Genomic DNA, 12,010 nt, shown 5'->3' with positions numbered 1-12,010 from the left:
AAGAGTTATTTGCTAAGTACAGACTGCTGTGTGCACCCAGCAAAAGGCTACGGTAGCAGGAGAGGGAAAAAAATAACCAAAAAGAAAAAAAATCTCTCTGTGGGTGCACCAAACAATTCCTTCAGTAGGCTTCTTACTGGAAAGTCAGTGTTCAGAAATGCCACTCACATTCCGAGTTCAAGTCACTATGTTTCTCCAGCCATGTATACGCTACGGGGCAACGCCAATGGAGCAAACTGCGCATTTCCATTCAAGTTTGAAAACAAGTGGTACGCAGATTGCACGAGTGCTGGGCGGTCAGATGGATGGCTCTGGTGTGGAACCACTACTGACTATGACACAGACAAGCTCTATGGATATTGTCCATTGAAATGTAAGTACTGTGTATCACCAAGAACAGTTGGGCATATTTAGTCTGATAATGCAGTGAAAGACCTTGAATTTATCTAGATCATTTTTCCCTAAAGTTATTTCACATTTATGATCTCATTGTACCTATGATAGCCCTTTACAGAGGTCATCGTCTCCATTTTTCAATGGAGAAATGATCTATATTGGCTGAAGGCTAAAATACAGAGCTTGGACTTTCTACCCTGGGCTTTGTATGTGTATCTTGATCTTGCCAGCAAGACTAGGCTCACCACTACCATCTCAACATTCCTTGAGATCATGCTAAGAGGATTAGACTGCATCCCTGTGGTGCCAATGTTCCTTCCATCAAATGACCTCTTTATTTTTTTTTTAAGTAATTAATTAATTTAGTTTTTGAGTCTGCGTCTCACTTTGTTGCCAGGCTGGAGCACAGTGGCACTATCTCAGCTCACTGCCACCTCCACCTCCTGGGTTCAGGTGATTCTCCTGCTTCAGCCTGTTGAGTACCTGCGACTATAGGAATGTGCCACCACACCTGGCTGTTTTTTGTATTTTTAGTAGAGACGTGGTTTCACCATGTTGGCCAGAATGGTCTCAATCTCCTGACCTCGTGATCCACCTGCCTCGGCCTCCCAGACTGCTGGGATTACAGGCGTGAGCCACCATGCCTGGTCAACCTCTTTATTTTTACCAACTATCAGTTATTCAGGGAAAGTTATCCTGTATACAAAATAATACATACTTAACACTGGAGTAGGTAGGCATACTATTATTCCTTCCTCTCTGAAATGCCTTATCTTTATGAAACCATTGATCAGAAACAGAATTAAAAGGAAGCTACAAGCATGTGGTTTGATGGAGCAAGACGTGAGCGTCCTGAATTTTGTGTCAATATTATGAAAAGCGTTCTTCACAGTGAAAATTATAGTCATGATACGCTTCTTAAGTTTACATTAAAGAGTGCCATTTAGCTTCACACACCTAGAAATCAATGGAAATGAGTAATTTATATGTTTGAAGGTTTCTTAAAATGAAAATTCAAGTTTTATTGCAAAAATGCAAAATAAGTATTACGTTATCTTAGTGGGAAAGCAGCAGAACAGGTGAATTCCTGGTGTTCTTCCACGCTGAAAAATCTGGAAGCAAACAGTAAAGCAAATTTTAGGTTGGGTGGAGGAGGGCATCAGGTTGGGAGACAGAGCTGGGGTTGAGGAAAGAGGAAAAGGAAACGTTCCTCTTTGCTTCACGTTCCCAGTCACCAGACACCCTATTCCTACGCTTGCTCCACCCTTCCCAACCTCTCACCTGCTCCTTTAGATCAGATCAGAGCAGCTCTTGTTTTCTGGATCACCTAGAACTCTTTCCCCTGCTGCTCTGCAAAGGGACTGGGTGGAGCAAAGGGCATCTGATATGGTCTGGGATGATTGTGAAACCGCCCGAGTCACAATAGAATCACAACTCGACTTTCCAGACCACAAATCCACATGTAATCACACTATTTCAAGCATTATTGTAAAACAGAATAACTAACAAAAATATCTGAGTTTGACAAATGAAAGCCAGAATTCTAATAATTGTCCTTCTTGATCTCTCTGGATTTGTAATCCCTAATCATCCCATGAAAAGTACATTTAATTTCTGAGCTCCATATACTATTGTAATTGTCTTCAGAGTGCAGTCTCTGTTCTGAATGAATACTCACAAAACTCACAGCTTTTCTGTTCATAGAGACGCTGCTCTCTCAGTCTTAACTAAGGTAGTTCTATTTGCTTCTTTTATGTCAATCTTTAGAAAGACATTTGATTTGTATTCAAGGTTTGTAGATATTGAATTTTTGTATTAGAAATATTTTTGTCTGAAACATATTGAGCAATTTTTTCTAAGATAAAGCAATACTTGATTGTCAAGCAATTGAAAGTGTCTTTCTCCTTTACTTAATAGAAATGATATTTTCTTAATCTGTTTCATGGAGTTTCTTAAGGGTATATATTTCAGGGGTCCAACTATAGCATCCTCCACATAAGTGAAATTGACAAAGGAGTTAGATGAATGTGTGATTTCATGAATGAAATGTGGGGGACAAATGGTAAGTTACTAATTACAAAGAAAACTCAAACTTGGAGATCCTTGGATGTGTGTTGGAGATGCATCCTGAGTTTGTTTGGTGGAATAATTTTTTAGTCTTATTACTTGTATTTTACGCCTTCACTGTCAAATTATGTAATTTTTCCTGTTAACTGTAAAATAATTATAGAAAATAATTGTTTGATTTCAATGTGCATTAAAATTTTAAAGCACATTTTACACATTTAATGTCTTTCTTAAACAGCTTTATAGTCTTCCAATCTGTTTCATTTTGTGTTCCTTTCAGAAGAGCATGCTATTTTATTTATTTATTTGTTTTCGAGACAGGGTTTCACTTGCTTGCCCAGACTGGAGTGCATTGGCATGATATTGGCTCACTGCAACCTCCGCCTCCCAAGCTCCAAATGATTCTCCTGCCTCAGCCTCCCTAGTAGCTGGGATTACAGGAATGTGCTACCATGCCCACCTAATTTTTGTATTTTTAGTAGAGACGGAGTTTTACCATGTTGTCCAGGCTGGTATCGAACTCCTGACCTCAAATGATCCACCCACCTCGGCCTCTCAAAGTGCTGGGATTACAGGTGTGAGCCACCATGCCCAGCTGGACATTTTATTTTACATCAGCCTTAAAACTGGCAGGTTTTGTACAGGAGGATGAGGGACCAGTTATTGACCTAGTAACACTTAATAGATGCTCTTATTGTCTGTTGCATTGTTTATTGTAATCCTTTCCTTCCATGTAGATATTTATTTTCAAGTACATGAGAACAGGAAAAGGAAAAGTCCTGGTTGTCTCAATTCTCTGTAGCAACTTTAGCTTCTAACATCAGGTGTGTTGGTTTACTGTGGGAATTTGATTCTTTGGGGAGATGGTATGCAATCAGCAAACCCATACATTCATTGAGAAATATGTTTAAATCCCTTAGTTTAAAATCTACTTTCTTTAAGTGAAAGGTCAATTGTATTTCCTTCTTATGTCATTTGTGTCACTTTCCTCCCTTCCCATGTAAAGAAAATTACCCCCTTTTTTATACCTCACATTTTCTAATATATATATATATATATATATATATTTTTTTTTTTTTCAGACAGAGTCTTGCTCTGTCTCCCAGGCTGGAGTGCAGTGGGGTGATCATGGGTCACTGCAACCTCTGCCTGCCTAGTTCAAGTGATTCTCCTGCCTCAGCCTCCTGAATAGCTGGGATTGCAGGCATGCATCACCACGTCTGGCTATTTTTTTTGGTGTATTTTTAGTAGAGATGGGGTTTCACCATGTTGGTCCATGTTGGTTAGGCTGGTCTTGAACTTCTGACCTCATAATCCCCCCACCTTGGCCTCTAGTAGTGCTGGGATTATAGGTGTGAGCCACCGCACCTGGCATTTTCTACTATATCATAAACAAAACTGTCCTGCACATTTCTAAAACGAGTTGCTTAAAACATCTCTATCTTCAATTAAACCCCAAATTAGTCTCATTTGAATGGTCTTGCTGACATAAACATGAAACCAGCAAGACCTCAGATCATTATAATTTAAATTTAGCATTGCTGATTCGAATTTATTTTTATATAAACATATAATGATTTTGTAATTAAAACATCTTAAAAATTTCTACGTTGTTGCCTGAATCAAAGTTTGATATGTTTTCTTCCTCTTCGATATGTCATGGGACCACAAGTTTCATATCATGGTGTGTGGTTTGCATTTGACAAAAAGATCTGTGATCACTTCCTCATCAGATATAAAGTGCAATTAGATACAGAGACAACAGCGTAGGCTATGTGCTTGTGGAAAATTGCCTAATTTCTTAGCAAATTGAGTATTTCTCAGAAAACTTTCAGAGAAGTTATATGATACTTCCTTTTATCCTCGCAAATAAATGAAAAGATTATTACTTCACATGACTTGTATAAGTAGGATTTTATATTATTAAAAATAAAAAAGAGGCCGGCCAGGCACAGTGGCTCACGCCTGTAATCCCAGCACTTTAGGAGGTCCAAGGTGGGTAGATCACCTGAGGTTGAGAGTTTGAGACCAGACTGACTAACGTGGAGAAACCCCATCTCCACTAAAAATACAAGGTTATCCAGGCATGGTGGCGCATGCCTGTAATCCCAGCTACTCGGGAGGCTGAGGCAGGAGAATCCCTTGAATCTGGGAGAAGTAGGTTGCGGTGAGTTGAGATGGTGCCATTGCACTCCAGCCTGGGCAACAAGAGTGAAACTCCATCTCAAAAAAAAAAAAAAAGAAAAGAAAAAGAAATATTATTCACTACATGAAGCATGCAAAAATATTTCATTTGTTGACTAGCTTCCCAAACCTCTTAAATGTGAAATGCTATCAATAATATTTATCTATATATGATTGGCCATTTATAGAGTACATCCAGGTTTATGGAATTTATTAGGAATCGTAAAATAGCAAAGAAAGAAATTCGCTTGTGATTTTTTTACTCTGAGGAATGAAAAAGTTACAAGCAGCATTTGAAGTCAAGTGTCCAGTGAGTGATAAGACCTCAGGTGCAGGCTCAGGCCACTTTGTCTGCAGGAGTTTGTGACCTTCCCTGCTGACACCTTATGTTTCCAGAAAGGCCAGACTAAAATGTACAGGCAAAGGCAAAATATCTACGTGCTGAGAAGATGTATTTTTATTTTCTATGCTTCTCCTGCCTTATTTTTGTAGATCAAGGAGGTTGGGCTGGTATCTCTGTTCTTTTTTAAATTTTTATATGTTTAGGGGGTATACATGCAAATGTCTTGCATTCATATATTACATCATGGCAAAGTCTGGGCTTTTAGTGTACCTATTACCTGAACTGTGAACATTGTACACAACAGATATTTTTTCAGTCCTCATCCTCCTTCCACCCTCCCACCTTCTGTAGTATCCAAGGTCTACTGTCTTTATATTCGTCTCACTTTCCAACTCAAAGATCTCAAAAGGGAGATGATGCCTGCCTGCCTTTCTTTAGGCACGTGGAAGAGACTGGATGTAGCTGATCCTTTGAAAGCTCATCCCCCACCTCTTACTTCATTTCAGGAGTAAAGAAAATCTCAAAGCCATCTTAAAAACAAGTAAAACAGGCCGGGCACCATGGCTCACGTCTGTAATCACAGCAATTTGGGAAGCCAAGGCAGGCGGATCATAAGGTCAGGAGTTCGAGACCAGCCTGGCCAATATGGTGACACCTCGTCTCTACTAAAGATACAGAAATTAGCTGGGTCTGGTGGTGGGTGCCTATAGTCCCAGCTACTCAGGAGGCCGAGGCAGGAGAATTAGTTGAACCTGGGAGGTGGAGGTTGCAGTGAGCTGAGATTGCACCATTGCACTCCAGCCTGGCAACAGGACGAGATTTTGTCTCAAAAACAACAAAAACAAAAAACCAAACAAAACAACAGCAACAGAAAACAAGTACAACGGTCCGGACATGGTGGCTCACATCTGTAATCTCAGCACTTTGGGAAGCCGAGGCAGGAGAATGACTTGAGAACAGGAGTTTTAGACTAGCCTGGGCAATATAGAGAGACCTCATTTCTACAAAACTTAAAAAAAAATTAGCCAGGCATGGTGGCATATGCCTGTAGTCTCAGCTACTTGGGAAACTGAGGTGGGAAGATTGCTTAACCCCAGGAGCTGGCGGGTACAGTGAGCCAAAATCACTGCACTGCACTCCAGCGTGGGCAACAGAGCGAGACCCTGTATCAGAAAGAAGAAGAAGAAAAAGTAAAAGTGGAAAAAAAGGAAAGAAAGACAGTGCTTCAGTCAAAAATGCCCTTAGGCTGGTTTAAACAATACTATTCACTGCAAGTACTTTCTATGCATAATGTACCAAATCCCATCTGATTTCTTTCACAGTTGAGGGCAGTGAAAGCCTATGGAATAAAGACCCGCTGACCAGCATTTCCTACCAGATAAACTCCCAATCCGCTTTAACGTGGCACCAGGCGAGGAAGAGCTGCCAACAACAGAGCGCCGAGCTTCTGAGCATCACAGAGATACATGAGCAAACATACCTCACAGGTAATGTGAAAAGAAACGTCATCAAATCACGACTGCTTTATTTTTATATAATTTGACTTAGACGTCAACAGCACAAGTGTTTATTGACAGAAGCAGTTCTTAAACAGTTTATGCAGATGATATGACAAATCTATACTCTGAAAATGACACCAGGGATGGCAAATAGCTCTCATCTCCTGAGCCAACTATTGGTTCTAACAGTCTTTAGAGCCAGTGCTAAGAAGGATTCTGGGATCACAGGAAAAGATGCCACAATCGATTAGTGATGTCATTCTTGGACACAAGGCAATGGAATGGTGCTGGTCAAGTATCCATCATTCAGGTCTCACCTGAAGCCACAGGTCTTTCATTAGCATCACAGAGGTCAAAAATGATAAATCGAAACACTGCTACCACCAGCAGGGACAAGTCGAGGGCTGCTCTGAAACCCTGGAGTTATTTTTGCCTCCTGTCTCTTGAACTCCCAGGCTCTACTGGTTTTCAAGTTTTATTGATACCCTTTCCACAATGTATTTGTTTTTTAAACATCTGTTCTTATCGGATTGTGAAGATAAAAGAGCTAAAGTTTGCTTGAAAAGACAGAATCTGTTTTAGCTTCTAAAATACACACTTGGGGAAACAGAGAGATTAGGACCAGAAATTAGTTGTGGGAGCAAAAGCATCCCCGATTTGCTGCCTCCAAAATCTCCTCCCTCCAGTTTCTCTGGACACGGTGCTAGATTAATATTAATATATCTCTGCTCCTATGACTTCTCATTTCCCATCAAATAATTAACAAAATACATTTTGCCATCTGTCCAACATCTGTACTGTTCCTGGTCTTGCATTTTGCAGTCCCGACAAAAGAGAAGTCTTGGGTTCCTTGTTTTTCCTCATCCATTGTCACCTTCGCACCTTTTCCAATGTTGTTTCTTTTGCCTGGAATTCTCACAGTTGTATACAGCTGAAATGCAAGTCTATTTCCATCTGCATTTCTCTTATTTGCTTATTACCACTTTTATTAATATAATACTTACATATATGTCCTTCTTCCTTGACAATATAAATATATTAATTTGTTATTATTTATTTACTCGTTCATTCATTCATTTACAAGATATCTGGTACCCATGTGCCAGGCTTTGTGCTAGATCCTGGGGACATCCAAGCTGACCCTGTCTTGTCCACATACAGCTAAAAGTCCAATGGGAAAAAACAGATGTAAACAAGAAAACAGACCGATGAATTGGTACCAATTACAGGAAGTCCTGCATAGAAAGCAAACTGAAGGCTGTGTGGAGATTGCATCAGAGGGGCAAATAGTTGAAAATGGGGAATATCTTGTGAATATCTATGCCCTCTCTTCCCTCAAGGAGATTCACACAGAGCCTTCCAAGAAAGAGTCTTGCTGAATGTTTGCTGACTGACAAATGAACATGAAGCAAAATAAAGATACTTAGAAATCCAGCATCCTGTTGGGAAAACTAGACAGTTCATGGCCAGAAGACACTAAATGCAGTGGTTCTTCTATGGCAAGTGGCTTATTCATCACCTTGGAACTCTGTTAAAGTGAGGATGCCTGGGATGAGACCCCAAAGATTCTAGATCAGTAGGTGTGACACAAGGCTCAGGAATCTGCCTTTTATCAAACTCCCGGGCGATTCTGGGGCAGATGGTTGAGAGACCACATCTGACAAAACACCGTGTTAGTGCCTGCTGTGTCCAGGTGCTAACACCAGGCAGCAGAGCAGAGGGGCTAAGAGCAAAGATTCCGGAGCCAGACTGTGTAGGTCCCAGCTCTGTGAAACTGGGGGAGCTTGTAGGGATTTCCTGAGGCCCCTGTGTCTTGGTGACTTCCTCTGCTAAAGGAGCTAATGTGTGTGAATCAATACAAGGGCAAGAGCACACTCCCTACCTGACTCATTTCTTAGCACCTCCCTTTTTCCAGCTATTTTCAGATGACACCCACCACCAACCATCACACATCTCTCCTACAAGTTATTATTAAGGAGGTTGAGGATAGAAACATAACATAGCGTCACCGTGTGCATTCATAAACTTAGAGATAGGATTCTTCCTCTGTCTGTTCAATTACTCTGTTTTGCATTGGCCTTTGGGACCCTTCTAATAGTGGAACACAAAGCATTGGAGTGATTCTTGTTGACCACCACACACAAAAATAAGGAGGAAGAGGAGAAAGTACAGAATAGACAAAAGTAAATGTATGTAGATGATGAAGGAATAGAAAAGATGATTTGAGGCAGTTCTGTGGTTATTTGCACAGACTTGCAGGCATAAGAGAAAATATATCGGAGGTAGTCTGGGTGCAGTGGCTCATGCCTGTAATCCCAGCACTTTGGGAGGCTGAGGTGAGTGTATCACTGAGGTCAGGAGTTTGAGACCAGCCTGGTCAATGTGGTGAAATCCCGTCTACTAAAAACACAAAAAATTAGCTGGGCATGGTGGCAGGCACCTGTAATCCCAGCTACTTGGGAGGCTGAGGCAGAATTGCTTGAACCTGGGAGGTAGAGGTTATAGTGAGCTGAGATTGTGCCATTGCACTCCAGCCTGGGCAACAAGAGCAAAACTCATCTCAAGAAAAAAAAAAAAAAAGGAAAAAAAAAGAAAGAAAAGAAAATGTATCAGAGTTGAAGTGGTTTCAGTTGGTGTGTTTTTGATTTTTGTGTTTGAATTTGTTTGTCGGGTGTGTGACCTTGACTTTTCAGATCTTCACTTGTTTTCTGGCCTCTAGGAAGTCTAGGGACAGGTTACTCTGTACTCTCCCCACCGGCACAGAAGGAGCGAGTGATCTGAGTGGACAGCAGCTTCACCCAAGCACAGACTCATTTCCTGGTCCTCGGACTCTGCTATCAGACTCGGGCTGCAGGAAATGCTTCCCTAATCAGCCAGGGCTATTCTTGTGTCCATTAGGACGGCAAACAAGCCCCAGGAGATTCGGAAGCTAAGTTCACCTCAGATACTTACTTGAATCTTATCCAAGCCTCCGGAATTTCAGTCAGCAAATTTTCACTGGCATCTGGATAAGAATGGCATCTCTAATGAGATTTGTAGTACTTCCTGCCTTTCTTTAAGTCAAAAATATCAGGCATTAGGACAAGAAAAAGTCTCACAGGGAATTTAACAAACAGGGGAAAGAAATCCCCTCCCCACTGTTTATTTGAAAGAAGGGGATGACACTCGGTGTTGATTGAGATATATTGGGGAAGAATCTAGAAAACAACGGTGTGAATGTGTGATTGTGATCCACTCTGTTTTGGAAAATATGCCATTAAAATGAAAAAACAGCCTACAAAATATTTGACTTTTAAAATAAGTTTTATGTGAAGGTTTTGAAAAGTCAGTATCTTTTTTTTTTTTTTTTTTTTTTTTTTTTTTTGTGAGACACAGTCTCACTGTGTCGCCCAGGCTGGAGTGCTGTGGCACCAGGGCTCAAGTGATTCTTGTGCCTCAGCCTCCTGAGTAGCTGGGACTACAGGCACGCGCCACCACAACCAGCTAACGTTTTGCATTTTAGTAGAGACAGGGTTTCACCATGTTGCCCAGGGTGGTCTTGATCTCTGGAGTTCAGGTGATCTGCCCACCTTAGCCTCCCAGAGTGCTGGGATTACAGGGGTGAGCCACTGTGCCCGGCCAGAGTCAGTATCATTTTTAAAAAATGTAGAACCTGGTTTGATGACTCTGTATTAAATTACCTAACAATTACTGAAGAGCTACCATGTGCTAGATTCTGGGCTTTAGTTCTAAAGCCCACAGCAACCTCCTGAATGAATATTATTAGCCCCGCTGTGTAGATGAGATAATAGACTAGGAGGGAGAAGTTAGGAAACTTGCTTAAAGCCTCCTGTTCAGAAAATAGCTGACCTGGAATTCAGCCCTGTCTCCCATTTCACCCTGCCCGGTCTCATGCACAGAATGCCCAGGGATCGCTAGTTCCCAGCACACTGATGAGAACCTTTAATTTTGTCTACATTTTCTGGCTCCAGTAACTGTATCACAGACGGATTTCATACTATCTGCCAGGTGAAATGTTTCTCCCCAGCAACAGATTTGCACACCAATCACAGCTGTTTTATCATCTTCCCTTCTGTTTCTACCCTGAAAAATGCTGGGACATTCTATGGAGTCTGAGTCCTGAATCAGATTTATGACTCCATATGGACAGGATGAGGATTTACAGAACTGAAATAAGATATAGGAAGTGAAATTTGGCTTGTTTCCCTGATTGTTTTTACCAATTTCCTTTGGTACTGCCTGGAAAACACATTGGACCTCAATACAAAAAGAAAAAAATACCAGTGTAATATTGGACATTCGTATATCACATCTAAGTTCAAAAGTTGGTTTATAACCATTTCAGACAATTAGCCATTTCAGACAATACATGCAGAAAAGTTACAGCTTGGGCATGTGAGGCTGGGCGCAATGGCTCACACCTATAATCTCTGTGCTTTGGGAGGCGAAGGCAGCAGGATTGTTTGAGGTCAGGAGTTTGAGACCAGCCTGAACACTACAGCAAGACCCCAACTGTCCAAAAAAAATTCCTGAGTTATTGTCTGTTTGAGTTATTGTCTGAAACAAACAACAAAAAAATTAGCATGTGGAATTGTCCCTTTGTGCAGAAATACTAAAATATTTTGGTGTGCTCTTTTATATAATTACAAAAGCAAATTAGAGAAAAATATTTATGGACAACACTCATCTGCTTTAAGAGATATATTCTGACCCAAAGTTTGAATTTTGTTTCTAAATTACAACTTTTGCCAACCCTATTACCAATTCATATTGTCAATATGAAGCTATTGATGATGATAATAATACTTTTATTGGACATGTACCATATGTCAGGCCTTGTTTTAAAATGTATTAATTAATTCAATTCTACAGGATAAGTTTAGAAGTACTTAGAGCTGATAAAGAATGTCAAAAAGATAAATAAATCCCTTAAAGAGCTATTATCATTTCTCATCATGCCAAACATAGTAATTTAGTTACGCAATCTCAGACAAAATCTACTTTAATTCTTCTTTAATCAGCAAATTATTTATAATTTTTAAAACTGAAATACATTTATTTTCTTAACTAAGCTTTTTAAAATCCCAGAGTAATTGGTTTTGGGAATAGCTGGTATTAAAATGCTACTTTTAGGAGCATGTTCTGTAGAATACATCTCTTCAAGTATAGAGATAATTATTATTCAAGTTTGTACAACTTTAAAGAATTTGTGAAAATTCTTCTAAAGAATGTTTTTTTAAAGGTTGCTGAGTATAGTGGTGTGCAACATGTAATCCCAGTTACTCAGGAGACTGAGGTGGGAGGATCACTTGGGCCCAGGAGTTTGGGAGCAACCTGGATACCATGTGAAATTTCATCTCTAAAAAATAAAAACAAATTAAAAGAAAGTTTTTAAAAGCCAAAGGATAGTTTTCATTTTAATTAATTGCTTTTAATCAATTAAAATAACTCAGCACAGAGAATTCTCATCTATGGTTTTAAAAAAGATAGGGGGTGATGATAGGTTAGAGTGTTTCCACCT

The 12,010-nt window shown here is 40.1% G+C and overlaps 1 protein-coding gene across 1 annotated transcript in view; it reads left to right on the top strand.

The window, feature by feature from the left end:
* Positions 1–12,010, top strand: part of MRC1 (mannose receptor C-type 1) — a 104,511-nt gene that overhangs the window by 19,212 nt on the left and 73,289 nt on the right. Inside the window, exons 3-4 of the mRNA XM_064368391.1 lie at positions 200–373; positions 6,313–6,477. Of these exons, the coding sequence (XP_064224461.1) occupies positions 200–373; positions 6,313–6,477 (339 nt within the window). The remainder of the gene's footprint in view (positions 1–199; positions 374–6,312; positions 6,478–12,010) is intronic.

This window comes from Aotus nancymaae, unplaced genomic scaffold (assembly GCF_030222135.1).
Source record: "Aotus nancymaae isolate 86718 unplaced genomic scaffold, 86718_ANA_hifiasm-v0.15.2.pri h1tg000077l, whole genome shotgun sequence".
Taxonomy (NCBI): domain Eukaryota; kingdom Metazoa; phylum Chordata; class Mammalia; order Primates; family Aotidae; genus Aotus; species Aotus nancymaae.
The sequence above is the reverse complement of the archived record's forward strand: the minus strand, read 5'-3'. Positions and strand labels throughout refer to the sequence as shown.